Source organism: Melanotaenia boesemani, chromosome 11 (genome assembly GCF_017639745.1).
Source record: "Melanotaenia boesemani isolate fMelBoe1 chromosome 11, fMelBoe1.pri, whole genome shotgun sequence".
In the NCBI taxonomy this organism is placed as follows: Eukaryota; Metazoa; Chordata; class Actinopteri; order Atheriniformes; family Melanotaeniidae; genus Melanotaenia; species Melanotaenia boesemani.
Genome location: NC_055692.1, coordinates 29,188,300 through 29,214,027, shown reverse-complemented (window position 1 = coordinate 29,214,027; position 25,728 = coordinate 29,188,300). Strand labels below are relative to the sequence as shown.

At 38.3% G+C, this 25,728-nt stretch overlaps 1 protein-coding gene across 2 annotated transcripts; it reads right to left on the bottom strand.

Moving 5' to 3' along the window:
• Positions 1-4,229: 4,229 nt before the first annotated feature.
• arhgap25 (Rho GTPase activating protein 25) lies at positions 4,230-25,533 on the bottom strand. 2 transcript variants are annotated; one of them, XM_041999020.1, is made up of 11 exons: positions 25,145-25,533; positions 19,383-19,585; positions 14,437-14,524; positions 13,867-13,980; positions 8,975-9,179; positions 7,802-7,934; positions 7,610-7,683; positions 7,345-7,466; positions 7,061-7,206; positions 5,079-5,626; positions 4,230-4,905 (listed from the first exon to the last, which is right to left on the bottom strand). In XM_041999020.1, the coding sequence occupies exons 1-11, from the start codon at positions 25,206-25,208 to the stop codon at positions 4,704-4,706; spliced, it is 1,899 nt and encodes a 632-aa protein (XP_041854954.1). In that variant the 5' UTR covers positions 25,209-25,533; the 3' UTR covers positions 4,230-4,703. The 2 variants fall into 2 exon arrangements, with proteins under 2 accessions (XP_041854954.1, XP_041854956.1); XM_041999022.1 differs by lacking the exon at positions 25,145-25,533 and adding an exon at positions 25,040-25,076.
• Between the last annotated feature and the right edge of the window lie 195 nt (positions 25,534-25,728).

Here is a 25,728-nt window from a genome sequence, read left to right as displayed (position 1 = left end):
CTTATGGGTTCTTTGTGGTGTGTGTGTGTGTGTGTGTGTGTGTGCGTGCCCTCTCTTTAACTTTGTGTGATGCGTGAGCTTGTGTGTTATCTCACAACTTCCTTAATGAGGATTTTGTAAACACTGTCCTGCAGCCTCTTCCTTGTGGAAGGGCTATTTTGTTTGGGTGGATGTTCCAGGGTTGATACTTTTCATTTGTTTATTTGCTTTGTAAATGGTGAAGTTCTGTGAGTGGCTTTCTAGGCTCCATTGAGCATTTCGTTTTTACAAAATATACTGCAGGTCTGTGATATCACTGGTTGTAGCCAGATACAATTATCACACAACACTTGTCCAAATGAAATTGAAAGGCAATGAGGTGTAAGGCCTTAATGGTGGCGCATGAGAGGCACAGAGTTTACTTTAAAATTAAAAGTTGATCATAAAAAATATAGATAAGTACAAAAGAGTCATTTGCATTCTTTCAGTAAAGTAACAAATATAAGCTCTGTTGTGCTAAGTGAACTGCGCTCCTTCCTTGGTGTTGGAAATGGATTGTTTTGGCACAACAGGTTTCTTTCAAGAAAGGAAAAAAGGTAAAGATGTATAACACAAGTCAAGATAATGCACCTTGACAAGGTTTCATCAAGGGGGCAGGCATAGTTCTTTGAAGACATTCCTCTCGATTAGGGAGACAGCAACAAGTCAAAGGTGAAATCTACAGAAACCTGGTGACACAAGACGTTTTCCACCATCCAGCAATGCATGGCATCCATTAACTGTACAGTCGTGTGACTGAGAAAGAATACGCTCTTAAACATCTAAGTTTTTACATAACAGGCCGAAACAAAACCTCAGATAAACAACAACTAATGGCATGTTACAATGTTCTGCTGTCTATTTTATAAAAACTTCCAAAATGCAGAAGTGGTTTGTGAAAAAACCAGACTCACTGCAACAATTCAGATCCTTGTGGAAACAACTTTATCAGCAATACCATGAAGTAACCATTTTCTGAACTTTTTTTTCAGTCTCTCACGTCATTGGAGAGGAACTGAGGCCCACTCTTCTTTACAACTCTGCTTCAGTCAATTAAAATCTAAAGGCATTTATTTATCCACTAAAGCATGGCACAGTTTTTCAGCCAGGGTGAGGTCTGGACTTTGACTGGTTTGGTCATTCTGTTGTAGATTTGCTCCAGTCTTTGGGATCATTTTCACATTGCATGGCCCCGTTTTAACCAAGCTTTAGTTTAGTATTTCTTAATCCAGGTCCTCAGGTCCTACTGCCCTGCATGTTTTAAAGGTAATCCTACTTTAACACACCTCAATGAAATGAATGGCTCGTTAACAGGCTTGCAAATAGTTTGTTATTCTGAATTAAATGAGCTTGAGTAAGAACAATCTAAAACAGTGTTTTTTTTTTTCTCTGAGACCCCCTTCATGCATATATTAAAATGCTTTGGACCCCCTGCTCCACCCTGTGCTGAAACCATACTGGTTTTATGCTTTCAAAAGGGAGATTCTCACCATAAATAATATATTCTAGTTGAGTCCTGTCCTTTGATAAAGCCAAAGTTAAATGAACAACATACAGCCTTACTTTTTTTCCTTAAAATAGGGACAGTTTGTGAACATTAATCACAATGGCTTTAATGTCCAATGCCTCAGGGACCCCCTGTGTTCTTTGGGGGCCCCCTTGAGGGGTCCTGGACCCCAGGTTGGGAACCACTGATCTAAAACATGCAGGGCAGTGGGTCTTGAGGACCTGGATTGAAAAACACTGCTTTAGTTTATGGTCGACTGCAAGGAATCCAGCTCCTGCTGCAAAACAAGCCCAAATCATCATCCCTCCACCACCATGTTTGACTGTTGGTATGAGATGTTTGTGCTGACATGCTCAATTTGGTTTTCATCAACTGTGGTGTTGTGCATCGTGACCAAACTTATCAACTTTGTTTTTTGTCTGTCTGTCTTTTTTTTTTTTTTTGCTAACTTAAACCTGTTGCAATGTTCATGAGAGGTGGCATTCTCCTGGAAACCCTTCCAAACAAGGCAACTTTGTTTGGTCTTATCTACTTGATCTAGTTAATCTATATAATGAAATTGAAATGTAACATGGCCTGTAGAATCTGAAATGTAGCTCTTATATACTTTCATTGTTTCTCAGAATATTACAGTCTCATCTTGGGTGAATTTGCTGGGTTATCCACTCATGGGAAGATTGATATCTGTCTTCTATGTTTTCTACTTGTGAATAATCTCCCTGCAGAATATCAGACTCCATATTGTTAGAAATGACCTTATAACCCTTCCCAGACTCAAGCAGCAACATTTGCTTCTCTATGATCAATGCAGATGTCTTTCCACCTTAGCATTGTGTGACATACCTGAATGTTTCAGACCAACAACCAGACAAAACTTCTGTTTTAACATTATAAAAGTTGTTACACTGGTGATGAGCAATCAAGTTCAAGTTTGATTAGCACCCCCTTGCTTGGTCTTTTAATTAATGTGAAAACAGGAATAAAGAGGCAAACAATTTAGTTTTTAACACACAGATTCTGTATCTTTTCACACTGTTGTTAAATTTGTTTATTTGGGGTTATATTTTCATGGTTTACCTAATTAAAAACAAAATCATGACCTATTGATACCTTAAAAGTCAAAGAGGGTGCTTCCTATTTCACATGACATGGTGAGTTGTGGTATTGCCACTGCAACCTGCTCTGAAAACATGGTGACATTAATTACAAATCTCAGTGGTTAGTCACCTGAAAGTTCATCCGACCAAACAACTTTCATTCCTGAGCTTCTTTGTGTGACCCGCAGATACACTCCTGATTTCAGTGCGTCATGGAGATGGAAAGGAATGAGCTTTTCCTGCCTCTGCCACTCATCTGCCAGGCTGACAGTTGACAGACATGCTGTTATCTTGTGCTTTGTTGAACTGTTGCTGCAGCAGACTATCACATCTTCCTGATGGGCTTAAGAAGGCCTGATAGTGGCAATGTCCTTTTGTACACACGGTCAGGCCCCCTCCATATGGTCTCCATTATGGGCTTCAGGGTGAAACAAATGTGGAATTGTGGAGGCCAGAGTTTCTATTTTTAGACTGAACCCTCTAACAGGCAGTAATCTGTGCTGATATCCACTTTCACAATTGTATGATTTCCATCTGTTTCTCTAACAGGATGAAAATGAATTGAAAAGTAACACAGTTCCAAATAACACCACCATCAATGCAAATGTCTACAAAATCAGTTTAGAAGCAACGAGCATGATACCGAGTATTTTGCTGTTTTGAAAGTTACATTGATTTGTTTTTTGGTTTTGTTTTTTGTGTTTGTTTTGTTTTTTGTTTCTTTTTTTACATTTTGCAGCAGTGGAACAACAACAACAAAGCCATAATGGCAACAATTTACAATCCAACTACCAAGCAATTACACATCCCCAAACATGCATGTGGAGTAGTGTCTCTTGGCCAAATATGCAGTCACACTTCAAGCTGGAGTTGATCTTTCCCAGCAATGCCTCAGGGAAATATCTTGTTGTTTAACTGCTAAAAGTTCCATGGTATTCACCAACAAAGTGCTTTTTTTTCTCTCTCTTCCTGGGTATACAGCAGTTTATTGCTTTGTAATTTCAGTCGAAAACAAGATACGGTTAAACACCACTAATTAAATCAGCAAGCGTTTCGCTAAGTAAATAAATAAATACTAGAAGTTATCAGTGCAAGTGTTGTAATCCTCCACAGCCCCAAACACCGTAACCAGTTCCTAAATTTCTACAATAAATAAAACTAATCAGCTTAATTTGATCTAGTTCTTGGAAAATCTGCAATGTCACATTAACACTGAGACACCATTCGTTCTGGAGGCTATACATAAAAGTTGTCTAGGAATTTTACTTTGTTTTCTATCTGATTATAATATATTACATACAAAAACACTATGACATTATTCTAGAGCACAAAAAAATGCCCTCATTGTAATTTCTTTTGGATCTTTACAGTTTATTTTCATTATGTGCTGTGTCCTCTGCATCTTTGTGTTGGGCACACGTCTCAGGGCTCATGTTGTTTATACAGTATCGCCTCATTGCTTTCAATTTTTTCCCTTGATTTGAACCTTTTTTCTTACAATGTAAGCACTTCATTTCTATCTGATTAGAACTAAAATGCTAAAGCAACTCATGTCTTGATGTGTGTTGATTTAGAACAATCATATTTCTGAATAAAGAAAAAAAGACTGATTTGTGTTGTTTTATTCATTCATGACTGAAATAAACATCTAGTGATGAAATTCATATGACATTACTAATATAACTAAAAACTATTATTAAATAGTTCAGTCGTTAAAGGGTTTTAGTTCATGTTGTCCAACCATGTCTATAGTTCCTTATCAATAATTTATTGATTCCAGGTTTGGCTCCTCCTTCTCTATATGCAACAGCTACATTAGATAAGGGCATTAATAGCCCACACAGTGTGACTCCCACGGCAGGGAGGAGGAACTAACTTATTTTTAAAGTCTTTAATTGGGAGTTTTCTCACAGGCACAAGCAAACGAGGTAATAATTTATTTTCGGAACCAAACAGAGATCAAATGGAAACAATCCAGCATCGATAGGAGGATGCAAGATGAGCAGCTCCTGTGAAATCAGCACTGTTGAAGTTATCACAGTCATAAATACATGGGCTACCAGGATGCCAGAAAAGTACTTTTAGGTAGGGGCCTGTTTCCCTCTGATGAGAAATTGCTGAATGTCTCTTTGCAGCTCCTCATTGCGTCTCTGGGCCTCGTTTCGGTTGCGCTCTGCATTCTTCAGGCAGATCTCCAGAGCAGCCACACGACGGCGCTCTGCCTCCAGAGCAGCCTGGAGTTCAGCCACCGAGGCCTTCAGCTCTTTGTTCTCCTGTTGTAAACTGCAAGAGACGAGGGACACAGAAGGTTAAGAAATACAAAAAAAAAAAAAAAAAAAAAAAGAGAGAGATTTTAAAAAAGTTGTTCCAGAAAGAATTTCTGGTGCTCCAACAAGGAAATGTATAGGTGGTTATAAACAGTTGTTGGTGGGAGGTGACTCCTCAGCTGGACTCACCTGTTTACCAGCTGCTGTGGGTCTTCCTTCTGCTCTGGCCTGTTGTTAATCTGCTGCACTGAGCTGCTCACTACCAAGGTGTCCACACTTTTCTGATGCGTTAGTACTGGTAGAGGCCGGGAGTCACTCTGTGGTTTGGGGGAGCTAACAGTAGAAGAACCAGCGTGGTCACTTCCCCTTCGAGTCGTGATTCTGTCCTCCTCCTCCTTGTTGCTCATCTGAGACCCCCCCGAAAACAATCCTGAACCCCGCAGGTCCAGGATTTTGAAAATATCCTCTGAAAAAGTCCCCCCACTCTTTTCTTCCCCACTTTCCTGGATGCGGCTCCACCTGTTGAGGGCGTCTGCCTTTGCGGCCATGCCAGTGAGGGGGCAGTTGAAGGTGGGCAGGGTCTGCGTGCGTTTGCGGGGACTTCCAAACCAGTCATCTGAGGACACAGATGTAGGCTGCTGCAGGACTGCCTGGGGGCTGCAGTTACCTTTGGCTGGGCCTAGATTATCACTGTCCTCCTCCTCCTCTGGAGACTCAGAAAGAGATGTATCACCCATCTGAGACAAACACAGAATCAAAGATTAATTACAGACACGCACTGCAGAAAAGTAAGCAAATGGGATATTTAAAGTCAGGAGAAAATGGTGCTTGTGATCTTGTTCAGTTGTTGAGCCAGCTAGCCAAGATTTATCATAGAAATGTAAACAAGGGACTTGGTTTTGCCCCTGGGTGGAGTGCCCACCACGCCTGGATATACCAATCTTAAGCTATCTCTTAAGCTATGCCAACAAGGATATATTTCATTACCTTACTACAATGATTACATAAAGGAGAGATAGAGAAGGGACGACCAGATGGATGGAAAACTTTTAACTATTGATCAGTTTTTCCATCCATCAGTGCAGCTTAAATGTTGTCAGGTTATAATGTTGCATGAGGTTTGTAAGAGAGCTTGTACACTTATAACCAGATTGAAAGTCAAATTTGTATAAGTTTTATCCTTCTAGTCTTCAGGAATAGCTGTCTCGTGTTTTTCTGGACCTTCTTTCTATTTGTATCCCCTTTTTCTTTTTCTTCTTCTTTTTTCTCCTTTTTTTTATTTGTCTGCTTCCTTTTATTTGTCTGCTATAGTATTTTAAGGACACACTACACACCATGCTGAGTTATACCAAGTTTTAACTTGTAGTTCTTTAGGAATCACCTTGTTGATGCTAAAATGCTCTTCTTCCAAACTTTGTTTGGCATTTTTTATACATGCAACTAAAGAAAGGTATATAAATTATGCCACTTTGTTACAGGCTGCTAGTAACAAAGTACCTAGAAATATAATTAAAAATTGTTCTATGCTGAGTTGTCTGACATATGTGGTTCATCTCTTGATTTTAATGTCATTTTTCTATTTAAGTGTGTGTCAGATAACAGTCTTAAGTTGCTTACAAAAACATAAATCAAACCACAAGCTCATTAAAAAAGAAAATAAATTAAACTTGCTTCTTAAAATCATAATATATAGAACACAGGTTCTTTGTAAACAACATATTTAAAATATACTTATTTACAATACTGACAAAAGGTATTTGTGATTACACTAGTAAATATGTAAAGGAAACAGACAACCAGCTATTATTTCTACAAGTCAGTAAGGAAAATATATTATTTTTTATTCTGTCTCTAGTCCTATATTTCCAGTGCTGTAAGCAGTTTTCATTCAGCATGAACTGGTTGTGCTACAGTCAACACAATTAAATTAATCTTCTTATTTGACTTAAAGAAAGAAAACCTATAAAGATATTTCCCAAACTGAACTTGTCTGTTACCAGTTACACTTAAACGACACCATTATATTTCAAAAACTGCTTTAACAGCAGATTTTCTCAACCAAAACCCACTGCTGTTTGCCGTATACCCAAAATCACTCTGAACACATGATAGCTATGCTGTTAAATTGCTGGCAGCATGAAAAGGCTTAATGTGTGGCCAGCAGACCGAACCTCTGCAGACTCCCAGCCTACAAAGCTCCGGGGAGTGTTTTCAGCCTTGCTGGAAGGAGAGGGTGGAAGCACATCTTTGGACTGAGGAAACAGAGCCTCATGCTCTCTGATCATCACAGTCATCAGCTTCTGGATCTGAGGAGTCGCTGTGAAGAAAAACAAACACAAATGTGAAAAGATAATCATCAAAACATCTTATCTTTAGACTTTCATGAAAGTTCTTATTTTACTCACATTGCATCTGATAGCATGTGAAAGAGCCAGTAAGTTTGATGTGTTCTCACCTTCCATCATAGTGATGGGATTGTCTATCTGAGGCTTGAGCAAGTTGATTCCCATCACAGTTGCCAAGTTCTCCACATTCATCTTGTTCACTGAAGAGTGAAGCTGCACCTCAAACAAAAACCTGACAACAAAAGGACAGATCAGCAGAGGTGGTGTGTAGAATCAGACCTGGAAACTGATCTTTGAACAAATGAGTTATGGTCCATCCTAACCACAACACCTTTGGTATTTCCCACAGACCTTTATGTTTTTGTGTCCACTCACCGGCAAACATAGCTGAGAAGGTTGTAGTTGACTTTGGGGAGAAGAGCGATTTGCTTTTCCAGCATTTGCCACCCCTGTGGGGAAACATGAGCAAACAAATTGAATAACAGTTTATAAATATCTGAGGGAATCTTCAGAAAATGTGCATTTAGACTCGGATATGCTGACATAAGATTTTCTCAACACACATACCTTTGAGTTGCCAGAGTCCAGGAGGTTGGTGCAATCCAGAAAGTCTTGGTACTGAGTCCACGGCACTACAGGCTCAGGCAGTTCCCGCAAGTAGAGTTTGAGCAGCGATGCCACCGTGTGGACATCTGTGTCACTGTGAAAACATCATTTACTTCTGAGTGAGTCTCCATTAAAGACTTAACTGGTATTAAAGGCTGTGGGCTCAGTGTTTATGTCAGTCGCCATGTGTTGTCACTGCATTCTGTAAAAACTTAACTCATTGTTTACATCACATCCACTCTATTTAACTCAATAGACATTGTCAATCTCAGCTCTTGATCTGGATTAAATCTGTTACAAATTCTATTCATTCTACACAGTCATGCAGCATAATGTTAGTATTGTTGGAATCTTATTCATTGTGTGGTTGAACTGTTACCACAGCTAACTCAGCACTTTCAAACATGAAAAAAAAAAAAATCTGTAAATATTTTTCTGGACTTTTAAAAAAAAAAACTAATAAAGCATTAATACAGAGGGTTGCCGTGAAAACAAGATTTTTATTTTCATTCTTACACAGTCTCTTCCAGGATTAAGTTATTGTTATAAGTTTTGGGACTTTGGGCTCATAACTTTAGGCTGTGTTAATTATACAACTCAGACATGAGGAGAAAACAAAACTTGTTCTTTAAATTTTTTTACCTAATCTTTGTTATGAATCCTCTTTCTTTTGGTTTTGTTGGCTTGTTTTTTACACTAAATTCTGCTCTTTGACTTAGCTTACAATAAGTTTTCTCATGAGCACTGCTGTTTCAGAGGAGCTTGTGATGTTGAGTAATAAAGGCATCCTCATGAGCGCCTCCCAGAACAGGATGTGGTCTCGCCCTCAGCTCTGAGCAGACAGAAATCTATCAGACTCTTCTTACATCTCTGTCATCTCTCCTTGTTTTCACGTCTACAAGCTAACGCTGCTCATTGATCTTCTCCTTTTATGGCAGTGGCCTCTGAACTTCTTACATTTTTCCGTTCAGGCTTAAATAAGACTTTAGACTTCCACAAACGGCTTTATACTCAGAATTATTTTTTACTTCAATAACTAGAATTACCCCACATCCTAAACATGTTGTGTGATGATGATGATGATGATGATAATGATGCTTTTACATGCTTCATAGAGAGTTGTGAACGTGTTACCTGGGAAAAGATGGCCTCTCTCCTGCATCAAAGGCATCTCTGAACTGTTTGACTGCGTTTTCCTGACCAGGGAGGCGGAAGATACCCTCCTCATCTAGCCCATGTTCTTTGATGAACTCTACACATTTCTGCACCAGAATGGGCACCATGTGAGGTCCGAAGCGCTGCTCGTATGTTACGGTGTCAATGAGACCTTTTCCAAACACTACACAGACAGAGAGGACATCATTTTGAACAATGTTAGCAGAGTATTTATAGAAATTTAGATTAATCATGTTTAAGTGATCATCATTTGTTTCCTTTATACACAGTCTTTATAACACGATTAAAGCATCACTAAGATAAAATTCTTCTTTTTATTTTTTACACAGTGTTATAATTACAGTATCTTCTCAGTCATACTAAAGAGAATAATCTATAAAGCTGATTCATAAAAACTTAACCGACTTTGTTAAGATCCAGAAGAAGAATTAACATTTCTTTCTGCAGAGACAATACCCCAGACTGTATTTCCCCTTCTTTGCTGTCTTATTTTGCCGTGGCAGGGGTGGTTTGGTGCTGCAACCTTTAAGCATTGTGTGTGCGTGTGTGTGTGTGTGTGTGTGTGTGTGTGTGTGTGTGTGTGATGAGAATCTGCTGGTGTGTGGATTATGCTAATGTGGCAATCTGTTCAAAGGGAATTTCAGTAGTATGCTTGAAAGGAATTCTACTAGTGTGTGTGAGAGCGAATTTCATTTGAAAAGGAAGTCATTTCAGTTGAAACGGAAGCCACGTAGCAGAAAAAAGCAGGAGCGCATTTTCAAAACAAACTGAAGAAGAAGAAGAGAACATCGTGACAAATGTTTTGCAAAGACTTATGCTGTATTAATATCTGTTCAGTCGCCTGGAAGTAATCTCAGTGAAGCAGCTGGCATCTCCAACACTATTCTGGCCTCAGCAGAGACTATGTATGGGATAATGCCCAACAAGGTGGCCATTATGATAAATTAATGGACGACGCGGAGGCGTTAACCGTCCGACGCGAAGCGGAGGTTAACGCGACATCAGCCAAACAACCGACAGTAATGAGTCTGAATGGGGACAGGCTAACTAGCCACCTAGCACAGCTCGGCCATTGGGATTAGAGATGGGATTTATGGCTCTTTGAAGGGAGCCAGATCTTTAGGATCCGTTCCTTTTAAAGAGTCATTCAAAAGACTGGTTTATTCTCACAATATCTTACAAAATTTCACAATATATAAGAATGACAAACAATCAAAATATGTACCTATATAAAATCTACTATACAAGTAAAAGAAAAAAATAGATAAAAAAGGATAAACCTGAGCAGTCAGTGCAAATTCTAGTAAAGGTTTTGGATAGAACTCACAGTATTTGTTTCCAAACAATAGTCTCTGCCCGTAGATGCCTCACATGAATGGAGTGTGTTGGACATCAAATATGCTATTTATTTTATTTTCATTTTACTCAACTGTACTACTTCTTATTTACTTATTTATTCATTTATTTATTCATTCAGTCAATTTAGCTGGAAGGGGGGTGGGGGTGGGGGAGGATTGGGCTTGGCGTGTGTGTGTATATGTGTGCGCGTGTGACTGTGTGAAAGATTTCATTGAGTGTTTTTATTCTTATGTTTTTAATCATGTAAAGAACTTTGTGTTGCCTATGGCATAAAAAGTGCTTTATAAATAAAGTTTGATTTGATTTGATGAATACGGTGTCAAAAATCTGTATATAAAAAGAATGGCTCACAAATGAACGGCTCACAGCTGTGAATTGGTTCCCATCGTTCATTTAAAAGAGTCGTTCAAAAGAATCGATTCGTTCATGAATGTCACATCTCTAATTGGGATATACTTTGCTGTAAAATGAAGACCTGGACAGCACTGTGAGTCATATCCTGGAGAATATTCCAAACGCAGATGAAGAGTATGTTGTCTAGCGCTGTCCAGGTCTTCCTTTGACAGCACTGATTATCATAATGGCCGAGTTATGCTAGGTGGCTAGTTAGCGTGTCCTCATTCAGACTTGCTACTGTCAGTTATCCGGTTGCTGTCGTGTTAGACCTAACCTATCTAATAGTATCTGCTGAGGCCAGTATAGTATTGAAAAAGCCAGCTGCTTCACTCAGTCATCATAAACTTATGACCACATCAATAGAATCAAACAATCCCACTGCCATTGAACAGAAGCTACACCTGCTATACTTTCAGCAAACAAGATGACAAGTTGAAAATGTCCGTGTCCCGGACACAAATTTTAATATAATGTTATAAATACAACAACACAATTACTATCTCAGTTACATAAGCACGATGCTTCAACACTGATTTAAACACTGACAAATGAAAACAGTAACATAGGGTTGAGAACTTCCTTTATCAAACACTGAGTCAAGGATGAGACAGGGAGCTGTATTTCAGTATAGTATGTAAGAGGAGATTTCAGTATAGTATGTAAGAGGAGATTTCAGTATAGTGAATGAGAGCATTTCAGTATAGTATATAAGAGGCTGTTTCAGTATAATATATGAGAGGTTTCAGTATAATGTGTGAATGACTTAAATTTTACATGTGTCTGTGAGAGGGTAATTCTGAAAAATGTCTCAAATGACCCCTCATAGAGTGGAGTATAAGTTCAGGCTAGCTTGGTAGTTTAAGTAAGAGTAGCCTAAATTCAGCACCATCCTGTAAGTTGATGAAGATGTGATTAAGCTTATTTGTTCTTTAAAGAACTCAGTTTTATGTGGATTTTTATACTGTCAAGAAATATGATTATAGATGTTCTTTGATATTACTTTTCTTAATTCAATTGCACATGAAAGACAATAGTATTATGTTTCATGCATGGCTAGAAGTAAACCACAAAAGAGAAAGTTAAATCACACAGGTTTTCATTTGGGGCAATTAAACGGTGGTAGTGAGAGGGGGACAAAAACAAACAGAAACAAGACAAACAATGCAACTGCAGTGGACATTCACAAAAACATAGTGGCATCTCTTCATCAGACAATGGGGATTTTAGTAGCGGTCTGGGGGTCTGGAATTTTATTCGTCACCCCAATTCTGTGCCATATAAATTAAATATATTAAATTAAATATATGAAAATATATATGACATATATTAAATATTAATCTGTTTTCCTATTATTATTGTTATTGTTATTGTTAGAAGGCGACAACAAATATTGCAGATATATTTCTTCAACAGAGCCGATATGTGACTCGACCAGTGTGTTAAATATGAATAGACATGGGACTGTGGTGGTGGGGTTTAAGAGTGTGGTGGAACACTCTTTTCTCTCTCTCTCTCTCTCTCTCTCTCTCTCTCTCTCTCTTTGATATGAGTAGTGTATAAAGTCTTTCTTTCTCCTGGCCGACAAAGAACTTTCTGAGTTTGGAACATCGATTAGCTCTTTTTTTCTAGTTAAAATCTTCTTTAAAATATTCTTAATATATTCTTAATATTCTAAAATCTGTGAACACTGTTGTTTTGTTTTGTTTTGTTTTGCTTTTTTTGTTTTGTTTTGTTTTTTTTACATTGATGAAAGACTCACAGCTGTCATTTGGGTTTCCAGACACTTAATAATCCCTGTATTTTGCATGCATTTCACACACTGATTCTGAGCAAACCTAACAATGACCCTGCTGGACATGGCAGTTAGTGAAATGTATTGATTGGCCACCACACACTACCTGTCTTATCTTGGCCACCCCATTAATTTTTTTCACTGTGTTCTTGGAATATTTTGGATATGATATCATATTGGTCAGTCATTTGAATTTATTGTTTGCCAGACATAAAACAATTGTTGTCACATAGTTTAATCTTTTTACAATCAGACATGATTTGCTAGGATGTGACCATTTCCACTACAGCCTATCAAATCTTCTTCAAAGCAGACAACCAACTCAAGCAAGAGTATGCACTTTATTTCTATTTATTTTTTCTTTTCATCATTTCCATTTCTCTTTTCTTTTTCATGTCTTCTATATGGGAATAAAGAAAACATCAATGGAAACCCTGCAACTGTTTTCATTGATTTTTTTTTTTTTTAACTTGTCCTGTCCAGCATTGTAGCAGCAAAATGATGGTCTGGCTGCTGTATCGTGCAAATTTGCTTGGCCAAGGGAAGCTTCATGGGTATAACGCTCCTCTAGATAATCTGTTTTTGTATATATAATTATTATTATTATTCACTTTTTAAATTTTTTCATTTTTTATTTTGAATTATTGAATTTACATTATCTTGCTGCACCTGACCGGAAGGGACAGAAAATAGGAGAATAGTGTAAATAGAATAGAGGTAAAAAAGAAAGTAGAAAAAAGAAAGAGGAGATAAAGATACAACAGATAGAAGGCAACGACCCTTCAGTCCAGCCTAACCTAACACCAGACAGCAAACTGTTACACCTGTACAGAAACACACCAGAGAATTTCCTACAGTTTTTACAAGAAAGCAAAGCTGAGAATCACTGAGACCTCCTAAAACAAACAAACAAACAAATAAATAAATAAATAAAAACATGTAGCACAACCAAAGTACCAGAAACACACACACAAAAAAGTAGCTCTTTGTGTATAAACAAACTGGACAACTCAGTGACTGTGACAGCATGCAGAGGATGAGGAAAGAGGACTGATCAGAGATGAGTGTGATTGTGCAAATGCGACTAGACCTCTACGGAGGCTAGAGGCAGACTAGGGAGGCCCAGAGACCTGGGCGATCAGCTGCAATCCTGGAGCATGAACCCAAGCCACCCAAAGGCAGAGGGCACCATGCCCAGGAGGACCAGGCCTCCCCAGAAAACCACCTCAATGTTTCAGCCCCACACCCCGGGAACCAGGGCATCATTGACCAAGCCCCCCACTTCTCTCAAGTTTTAACAAACCTCCACTTGTTGGTACTCCAATGACTCTGCGCAGGGTGCGAACCCAATCCTCCAAGTCACTTTGGGAGTTTGCCATGAACACATGCAGACATCGCTCTCTGTCTCCAGTCGTACCTAAAAAAAAAAATAAATAAATAAATGAATAAAATCAACGAGTTACTGGAGATTTCTAACCTTTCATCATGTAAACTGAAACAAAAATCATGGTTCAAAATCTGTGGCATAAATTATTTTCATTTTAAATAATTAAAAGATTTAATTTGGTGGTGAAAAAAAAAAAGTTTCTAATAACATAACTGATGTCTCAATGCTACACCATACAATCTGGTCACTAACACCAACTCCATCCTGCAGGTTTTAGTGGTTCCCTGTTGCAACATACCTGACTGAAATTAATGGCTCATTAACATGATATGCAGAAGTTAAAGTTGTTGGAGAGTCATTTAATTTGAACCAGGTGTGCTGTAGCAGGGAAACTTCTAGGGAAACATCTGCACGATAGTAGCCCCTGAGGACTGGAGCCCTGCATAATTTAATAAATTAGCCTCAATGGCTGGTAAACATGCTTACGTGGTATGATCTCGAAGAGGAATTTTCCAGAGTCATCTGAGTTTGGAGGGATTTCATTTACTTTACTGAAGCGCAGCTGGATGACCCCCTGCAGACCAAAGACAAAATGATGGTATGTTTGTCGATGAAAAGAGGGCCCTGCAGAAAAGGTTGGGAACCATTTCACTAGTTGAAGTTACACAATATAAATATTTATATATATATATATATATATATATATATAAATATAAATCATTTTAAGGGGTACTTGTGTTCACTGTTTATGTTCCAGCATATGAAGTTCAGTGTTTGTGCTGTAATTCGTCTTTATCGTCTCCCCTCACAGCCTCCTTCCTTATACAATCTGTTACACATCCAAGGTAAATTTATGGACATTTTTTCTCTGGAAGTGAAAGATAAACAGTGAGAGAAAACATGAAAAGTGACTGGAAGACAAATTTGGCACCACAAAGTGATGTTCTAACCTTTTATGCATAACAAATATTTATTTTTTTTTACTCCTATCTCATCAACTAGCACATGCTAACCTTGAACACATACATAATTAATTAAGATAATAACGAAAAGAAATATTAAAACTTCTGCTGTTATTTTTTTCAAGATGCCCAATAATATCCTTCTGAATTCAGATAAAACAGAGGTCATAGTTCCTAAACACCTCAGTGACTCAATTTCGTTACCATAGATGGCATTTCCTTGGCCTTCGTCTGTGAGCAAGCCTGGTTTATCAGGACTTGTCATCTAACTCACATGTAAAACACATCTCTAAACTACCTTCTTCCACTGACACAATGTTGCCAAAATAAGACACATCCTTTCTCATACTAATGTTGAAATTCTAGTTAATGCTTACATCATCTAGATTGGACTTCTACAGTTTTGGCTGTTTGTCTATAAATCTCCCTCAGTTTCTTTCAGCTGATTCAAAACTCTGCTGCCAGAGTGCTGACTATTACCTTCAGGAGCGGTTACATTTCTCCTTTTCTAGCTTCCATATACTGTACATTGGTTCCCACTTAAGTCCAGAAAACAGTTAAATCCTCCTCATTACAAATAAAGCCCTAATAGCATTGCTTCCTCTTATATAAAACATTTTGATTCCCTACAATCCCATCAGAGCTCTTCTCTCAAGACCTGCTGATTTACTTGTTGCTCAGGTGTCTCGGTCCAGATGGGAAGCTTTCAGTTTTCCCTCTCTTGTGGAACCAGCTAATAATCTCAGTGTTGAAACATTGACAGCTTCTCTGTCTTTAAAACTAGATTGAAAACTTTCCTTTTCAGAGTTCTTTGTAAACTTTTTCTGTCCTGTTTTACTTATCTAAACTGTTTCTTTTTTTTTTTTTTACTTTTGTTGTCTTTTCTTCACAGATTTCAATATATTTTACAATTATCCCCAAATTTTGTGACCAGTTTTACTAATTTTTTTTACCTTTATGTATTTCTCTTCCTTTTTTTGCCATGTTGTTATCTGTGGAGCATTTTGATTTGTCTTCTGTTTAAAAGGGGCTATATATAAATAGAGATTGATTGAAGCATAAGTCTTTCAGTACTTCTGTACTATAAAATTCTGCACTGAGGTTTTTAGGAGCTGCCACTATCATCTGCCATCATGTCTGTGACCCACCAGTAGCTACCAGCATGTGGTGGTCAAAACAAGACTGCTTCTCTTTGAATCAAGCAACAAGGTCACATTAAAGCTGAGATAGGTATCAGTTATTTCTTGTTATTGGGCATACGTTCCAAAATATCTTTCCAGTTATACTGTCATTAATGCTGTCTAGGAGAAAATGATGGACCACACTATGCTGTCTTCTCTTTCCAATGGCCAGAACTGGTTCTCTCTTTTCTATTCTCCCTTTCTCTCTGAAGCAGTCCCAGCCTGCTTCTGTCTAGCTCCAACTTCTTCGAACTCAGCTTTATTGACTAAACAAGGCAAGGCAAGCTTAATTGTATAGCGCATTTCATGTACAGGACAATTTAAAGTGCATTAAAAGAATTACAGATGGTACAAAGAAAGTATTCAGAAGTAGTAAAAGGGAGCAACAAATAGCAAAAATCACAATAAAATCATAAATTACATTAAAATGATTAAAAGAAATGTTTTTAACCTGGATTTAAAAATGTCTACATTTGGTGAAAGTTTAATCTCCACTGGCAGTTGTTCCACTTGTTTGCAGCATAACAGCTAAATGCTGCTTCTCCATGTTTAGTCTGGACTCTGGTCTGGACTAGTTGACCATAGTCTTTGGATCTAAGAGCTCTGCTAGGTTTATATTCTCTGAACATATCACAGATGTATTCTGGGCCTAAACCATTCTGGGATTTGTAAACAATCAGAAGGGTTTTAAAATCTATTCTGTGACTGACTGGAAGCCAGTGTAAAGATTTTAAAACTGGTGTGATGTGTTCAGATCTCTTAGTCCTGGTTAAAACGCTAGCAGCAGCATTTTGTATGAGCTGCAGATGTTTAATGCTCTTTTTAGGAAGTCCTGTTAAAAGACCATTACAGTAATCCAGTCTACTGGAGATGAATGCATGGATGAGTTTCTCTTGGTCTTTCTGGGAGACTAAACTTTTAATTCTGTTGATGTTTCTGAGCTGGTAAAAAGCTTCTTAGTGACAGCTTTGATGTGGCTGCTGAAAGTCAGATCTGAGTCTATCAACACTCTAAGGTTACCAATTTGATCGGTGATTTTAAGAGCCCGAGTCTCCAGGTGTTTGCCAATGCTGACCCTCTTCTCTTTGCTACCAAACAGAATAATCTCAGTTTTGTCTTCATTTAATTGTAGAAAATTCTCCCTCATCCAGGTGTTTATTTGCTCCAGACACTGACACATTAAGTCTATTGGACTGCAGTCATCTGGTGACAGAGACACATAAAGTTGTTTATCATCTACACAACTGTGATAGAATAATATAATATTTGACCCAAAGGGAGCAGATACAAGTTTAACAGAAGATGTCCAAGGACTGACCCCTGGGGGACTCCACAAGTCATGGCCACTCGCTTAGATTCATAGCTGCCTATCATAACAAAATCACTCCAGCTTTCTAAATAGGACCTGAACCAGTTAAGGACTGCTCCAGAAAGTCCAACCCAGTTTTCCAGCCTGTGCAACAGGATTCTGTGATCTACAGTATCAAACGCAGCACTGAGATCCAACAGAACCAGGACTGATACTTGACCAGAATCAGTATTCAAGCTGATGTCATTTAACACTTTAACCAGAGCTGTTTCAGGGCTGTGATGAGGTCGGAAGCCGGACTGAAATTTATCAAGATTTATACTTTCATTTAAAAAGTCATGAAGCTGGTGAAATACAACTTTTTCAATTATCTTGGATCTAAAAGAGAGGTTAGAGACAGGTCTATATTTCACTATAGAGGCATCTAGAGTCCTTTTCTTTAATAGTGGCTTAATGGCAGCTATCTTTAGTAACTTCGGAAAATGCCTGATTCTAGTGAGCATCGGGCATTACCTATAGTTAACTATTAGTAGGAGATCACTTTCTACTGAGGTAAAAACTAGTTTTCTTCTTTGACTGTGTGGCATTAAATTTTTGCCTTAAAAAAGTTGGCAAATTGGTTGCATTTCTCAGTGGAAAGAAGCTCTGGGCTGAACTGTTTAGGAGGATTTGTAAGTTTTTCAATCATAGCAAACAGAGTGTGAGAATTGCTGACATCATTTCGGATAAATGCAGCTCTCCAGCCTTGCACAGCAGTTATAGTTACTCAGGCTTTGTTCTGACAGTTCACAGTGAATTTGAAGTTTATTAGACAGTGTTTATCTTCAGTCAGCCTTTAGACTTGTAAATCTGATGTTGTCTATAACTAAATCTGACCTTACCTGCTGGACAGTTTTTTTTTACTGTTCTTCAGACCCTAAGGGGTTGATGCCAGCAACCACCCACCTCTGTTTCGATGGTTGATCGCATCTAGCTCAACTAGGTCACCTATAGGCTTCAGAAATCTAGCCTGGGAAGACAAACTGATCAATTTAAATCTCGGATAGAGAGTGCTCCCATTTGTTGATCTGCAAGCAGATAGCTAGGAAGCCTAATTCAGAAGTAAAATGGTATTCCAGCAACAGCAAAGACCTCCTTCACTGACAAGCAAGCAGAATTACCAGAGGGAGGAACAGAGATTTTGACACTGAACACGCTGAAACACTCTCCAGTATCAGTGAAACATACCCAGAAAACTGAAATTACTATTGGTGATTTCTGGTTTTTAAATTTTTTATTCGAAACGTACCAATTAAATTTCCTTGGCATATCTGTATGCTTCTAGTAATTAATGCTCTGTTAGCTGTGGTCAATTCAGTTTCACGTTTGCCCTGATTATAACAAAGATGGGGGAATTGAAGGTAGAAAATTTATTTCTGGAACAGCCTGGCTTTAATATGGCCAAGCAATTTAAACATGCTTCTCCCCTGAAATTCAGCTATTAACAGTACCATGTGATCTGTCTAATCTCAACATCATATTTTTGGAAGTTTGCCTACTTTATTTCTGTCCACACAGATAGATCAACAATAATGAGAGTAAAGATAGCAAAGACTGTAGGTTGCATAGTTGATTAGGCTGATTTTGTGAGATCTCAAGCATTAGTTGTTTACAGGAAGTATGCAAAGTCAGCCACACAAATGCTTGTGGTGCTAACTGAAAATGATAAATGGCACAGTTCTCATTACAATACAAAGATTGTAAGACTATATAAAACACGCTGACAAAATACTAACTTTACACTGTATTTGCTTTAATACAATAAAATGCTGGTTTCCTTGAACATAAACACTGTAATTTCAACAGAACAGGAACATGTAAGAGATACGTGGAGATGACTTTAATGGCAGTTTGCATTTTTTTGGAGTTACTTTGGCAAAACAAAATAATTTGAAAATAAGATTATGAGGTGTATGATAGTCATTTTCCACAATGTCTCACCTGGACAGTGGTCTCCTTGTCATCTTTGTGGTAGGTCAGAGTACTTCCTCTGAGCACAAAGTAGCGCTGCTGCCAGTTCTTCACTAAAGACCTCTGTTGTTTCTTCAGCCAGCCAGCCTTTAGCGGCCTCTCCATGGACCTGGAAGAGCGTGGTGAGCCCGGGGTGGGGCCTCCCTCTCCAGGAATCACACTTTTAGATCGCGCTGCCAAACACAAAAAGAAAGAAGTTGGTAATAAAAAATCAGCCTCTCTGTGTCCCCCAGAATATGCAGTCATATCACAACCCAAACTGTGAAATACTGCCATAACATCAGCTGCACTGAACAGCAGTGTACTTCCTCTTTTCTATATGAATATGCATCAGCCTATCAGAGCTCAGAGAAACCAGCTCACTGTTGTCTATTTTAGTATCTGGTCTATACGAGCTGAAAGGAAACTGCTGGTCTTAGCTGACCAGTTTCCTGTGGAAGATGCATGAATGCAGCTGTGATTGCTCAACATACATAATACAGTTAAGAAAAGGTCAGGCGTCAAACTCTGAACACACTACTTGAGCTGAAAGTGACAAAATGCTGTCCTATCATTTTTTAAAGACTCTTCCCCTTGCCTTAAACTTGTTACCCAAGAGTTCAGTAACTGTGAGAGGGGAAGAAGTGACAGTCTAAAGGACTGATCAAAGAAAAGAGATGTACGTGGTGCAGAGAAGACAAGAGTGTGACGGAGACGGTCTGAGTGACACACAGGGTGGTAGGACCACAGAGATAACTGGATTCACATTGAGTCAACTTTCTCTGTTGTTCTTAAATTCACTGTGTCTTCTTAAGAAAGATGATAGAGGAGAAGAGAAGAAGAAGGGCTGCGCTCGGGTAAACAGGAAGCTGTCATATCATTGCCGGAGGCCTGCTGCACTTTGAAGGTCTCCACCTATAAGCCCGAGAATCTTTTGGTCCTAATTTAATTGCACCACCCTCCCCTGATTAGTGGAAAGTTAAAGTGATGTTGAGGAGCCCTGACCCCACACATAGAGACTAGTTTCACACCACACCCTCAGCTAAAAAGCATTCAGTTTATTCAAGCTTGCTCTGTGATGAGCAATGAGTGCTACAGCATCTCCTAGATGTGCTCAAACACCACCATTAAAAAGGGCATTACATTAAGAGCAGTATCTTAATGTTTAGACTGAAGTTAAGATTCAGGGAAGAGTGGTATTCAATGAACGAACATGTCTTATCAACAAATGACTAGTTTCACATAAAGAAATGTGAATCTTTTATTTCATCAGAAGGAAGTGAAATATAACACAGTTGCACGAATGTTCTGCCATTCATCAGAAACATTCTTCACTGAAGAGGATGCAGTGCTTACTGAAAACACCCTAAACATGTTCTGCTGCATACAAAGCCATGTCATAGTTTCTTTTTACTTCTTTGAAAACTTTTGTGTGATGTTGGAAGTTTGATTTGGATCGTTATCATGTTGGAGTAACTATTTTATGTTAATCTAATGGAAACTTGAAGATATCTTACTGTCCAGTATTTTCAAGTTTTTACAGGGATTTGTGGTGACATCCATACATATCGAGTCCCGAACATCATGTCATCTACTCCTCATCATTACACTCACACCTCTGTGCTTCTCTGTTTGCACAACGAATTCTCTGTAGCCCATCTGACGTGGCTACAAAATTAGCTCCCAGTTCCCATCATATAGACCAGGAATAACATCTTGGGCCAGTGTCCTGCAGGTTTTAGATATTTCCCTGCTGCAACACACCTGATCCAATAAATGGGCCAACAAGAGGCTGATGTAGCAGTTGTCTGAAAGTTGTTGGAGAACCATTTATTTTGAGTCGTGTGTTGTAGCAAGGAAATGTCTAAAACCCACAGAACACTGGCCGATGTTCAGAGTTGGTGATTCCTGACCTAGACTATATGTTAATCTATAAATTTACAAAGCAAAGCCTGAAGGCATATAGAAAATGCCAGCAGATCCCGCTGCAGGATGAGATTCACTAGGAAAAATAAGGTGACGAAGAGCTTGGAACACAAAACTGAGATGTGTGGTTTCTCAGCCAGGGACACAGCAGAGCACTGACGGAGGCCAGGTACATAATGAAATTTAGTCTGCCATCAAAACTAGTCAGAAGCACTGAGTTTTAAGGCTAAAATCTTATTATACTTATTATACTTATTATTATTATTATTATTACTTTAAAATGCTACCAGGATGGCATCACACATAAAACTTAGTGGTTGTCCATAGTTTACAAACAGTTTATGATTCAGTTGATATCTTACAAATATTTGATGAACACTGTCCAAAATTATAATGATGTGGTGCCCTTTAAAATGTCAGGACTGTAAATGAAACTCAGATTGCATTAATGCCTGCACCTTTTCTAGAGCACCTGAATGGTTTTTCAGCTCTAGAAATGGTTTTACTTAAGGAGACCACTCACTGTGGTTCTAATACCCTAGCTCATGCTGCTGCTGAGTGTTGCAGCTGTTTTCGTTTATTTTAAGTTAATGGCCAGTCTTTCTGTATTATTTTCCATATTTAGCAGATATTTAATTTGCTGTTATAATGCTCGTCCATATTTAGCCCTCATACAGAGCTGCAGATAAACACATTTACGAAGGAAGTCAGATGCAGTGCTACTGTTCAAAGGTTGTTTTATAACAAATCTTCCAGCACAAGTAACAGCAGGTGCAATTATTTGTGTTTCAGTATTCACACGTTTCTGACTTGTGCATCATTGCAACAACAGTTTCTGCACTGAGTTTCTTCATGAGGCTGGAATCTGTATTTTTTTTAGAAGTGTCTTATTATTGTCTTATTGTGTAAATTAAATTTATTGTAACTGTCATTTCAGAACAAGACAGTCATCTAGAAACATTTGTAATTTCAAATAATTTGACATCAAATTGACATTTTACAGAGATGTTTTCACTTTTGCTTTATGTTCTTTAAACCCTAACCAGGAACCCTAACTCTTGACTTTAATCTGAGTGAATTTAAATAAATTGTTGGCCTGAGAAAGATGTTTTTGTAGGACCCACTGCATGCATTAGAGAATAGAAAACCAACAGTGGTAAACCCTCTATCCCATCTAAGAGATCATTGACTGGTGCAACAAAAGAAAGTCCACTCCTATCAGTTTGTAGGCAAACCTTAGATTGTTGTCATCTCTCTTCTTCATATTTAATAAAGAGGGATGAGCTGTGACCTGTCCATGGTGTACCTGGTCCTTCCCAGCTTTTTAAATTAGGCAAATACAACCTTAGATGCAGAGATTGGGACTCGAGTCTGGGACTCTGACTCGAGTCACACTTAAAATAGCAATTCCAGAAACTTGAGACTTGACTCAGACTCGCAATTTGACTCATGAACAATCTTAATTTTTTCATGATCTCCTTTATGTCTGATATCCTGTCCACTGTCATTTCCCCAGATGTACCACTGATGTAACATCACAAGGGTGCACACGCAATTAATCAAAAGATTGACACCACCGGTGAACACAGCTGTTGCTGCAGCGCCTGTAACTTTTGGGTAATAAAAAAAATAAAAACTTGATAAAAAGGAACAAGTATAAAAGCAGAAATCTGAAACCTCTGGTATAGAAGTCCAGAACTCTGGATCCACCACATCCATATTAAAACACACATGGAAAGGTTGGTCACTTAGCCAAGAAAATCTCAGGGTCAATAGTTCAAACACTTTACTGGACATTGCATTTAAGCCTAAAATTACATCATTATCTTCAAAGCCTTACAAATTTCTTTTTTACTTATGTCCTGTGATATAAAACTTTAGAGCTTTCAAACATCAAGATTGGTTTTCATATTAATGCAGTTTGCACCATAAATTTTAGGTCCCTCAAACAAAGGCTGCACAAACGTATCCATCGCCTACACAGCTATGCATTGACATAATTAAGTTACATAAAAGCAACAACAATTGTACCCCACTAGAAGTTTTATTGGACTGCCTACATGAGGTTAAAGCTTGGATGGCACAAAATGTCCTGACGTTAAATAAAGATAAATCTAAAATCCTGTTATTTGGGCCTTCTAACCCCATCCACCTTGGACCCCTGGAACCATACAAGAGCCAGCTTCTTTCAACTAAGGATAATTTCTAAGGTCAAACTATTCCTCTTATTTTCTGACCTTGAAAAAGTGAAACATATTTTTATCTTTTCGAGGCTAGACTACTGTAATAGTCTTTATTCGCGTATAAGTCAGTCTCTGTTGTCTCGTCTGCAGCTTGTTAAAAATGCAGCTGCTTTGAACAGTGACACATAAGTGTGATCATATCACACCAATTTGAACTTCTCTGCTCTGGCTCCCAGTCTGTTTTAGAGTGGATTTTAAGATTTTAATGTTTGTTTTCAAGTGTTTAAATGGGCCAGCTCTTTCGTTATCTTTCCAACCTTTTAACACTACCCACTCCTTCCAGAACCTTGAGATCTGCGGATCAGATGCTTGGTTGTCCCGAGGTCCTGGTTAAAACACAATGGTGATAAAAGCTTTTTTTGCTGTTGGCCCCAGACCGTGGAACCGCCTTCCCCTCCACATCAGGACCTCACCAACAGTGGATGTTTTTAAAACTAATTTAAAAACCCATTTTTATTCCATGGCTTTAACTCAGACTGAGATTTTGACATTTAGGTCTTTGTGTTGTTTGACTTGATTTCATATTGTACAGCGCTTTGGTCATCTTCTGTTGTTTTTAAACATGCTTATATATAAATTTGACTTGATTTGACTAATAGAAAGTGTGATGCTGTTGCTGCAAAAGCTCAGAAACTGAGCTCTTGCAACAGTTTCCTGCCAAAATGTCTGCATCATTCAAGACCGATGTCACAGTCCCCAAAACATTTGGGAGTAAATAATCTTGAAGGGTCACCAGTTTTGAGGAAGTTATACTTTCAAACTAGTGCAAGAGCACTGTTATAATATGGCTGATATTCAGTTGACAGGAAGCAGATAAAACAAATGCACTGCATGCAGCTACTTCCTTCAACGATGCTGAACATCAGGTACCACTGATTGTGAAAACTGATTAAAGCTAAAGCACAAATGATGAATGTGAACATGTCTATACCGAAAAGAGTTGGTCTAGCTTGTGTGCACATGTCTTACAATGTAAATGCTGCAACTGTTGTGCCATACAAGCCTAAAAGGAAACAGGGCATGTTACAACACTGAGTCCACCCTGAACAAACACTGCTAAAAATAATAGGTCTAGCCAGCTGTGGGGTGACTTTGAAATATATGACAGCACATAGTTTTGCATACACACACACACATGCACACAAAGGTAAACTTTTTGACATGTAGAAATCATTTAAGAGAAATACTTTAAAGTATCTAATCTTAAGCTAATGTAAAAACATAGCAGTTTAAATATCAGATGACAGTGATTTGTGTTTAAAAAATGTTCTAAAAACAATTCTGGTTAACATCAGCATGTCCCACACAACCACCGATACGCTCAAAAACCCACACTAAGAAAACTACATGCAGAGTTTGTCAGTCATTATGACTAATTTATTATTATAAATCAAATAATAAATTCATAGGCAACAAAAAAGAAATTTAAAAAAACTGTCAAGAAGTAAATTCACTATTCTGAAAACTTTGTTTTCCCACCTCATAAGTGCCATTCCTGGATTTCTAAAAAAACGTGTCAAAGTGTGCAGCGAGGAAGTGTTGCATCACTGGTTGTCAGTGAATGCAGCACCATCATCACTTTACCTATTCGAGTCGTCTCAGCCTTGAAGGTGCTGAAGTCCCAGTTGCGAGGTAGTTTCAGAGACATTATCCAAGAGCACACAGGTCAGTGCTTCAGTCCACACATGCACCCCACCACACTCACTCACTCACACACACATACACACATGCAAGCACACACATACAAAATCTACGCACACAAAATAGTGATATCGCAGATCACACTTCCTACTTCCTGTGTGTTAATTTTTCTTCTTCTTTTTGTAGCTCTTCACAACATGTAGTTTCATGTTGCCTTTACTTCCATGTTTGCACTCGTTCTAATAAAGTGTTGCTTAAATGGCTTCCAGAGAACTGAACGGTGAAGAGCTCCAAGATGTCTTGTTGTGAGAAGTCTTCAAATGACTAATGTTCACTGGTGTCATAAGAAAAAAACCACCAGCATCTTCATAAAGGAAATGGTTTTTAATGGTTTGACTTTGCATGTTGCTTCACAACTCAGGTTGCAGTGGGATGAACAAGCAGACAGTATTTACAAGATTTTCTTTAAGATGAAAGCATCTCTTTACCAACTTACAGAATAAACTGACTGCAGTGGTTTTTATTAA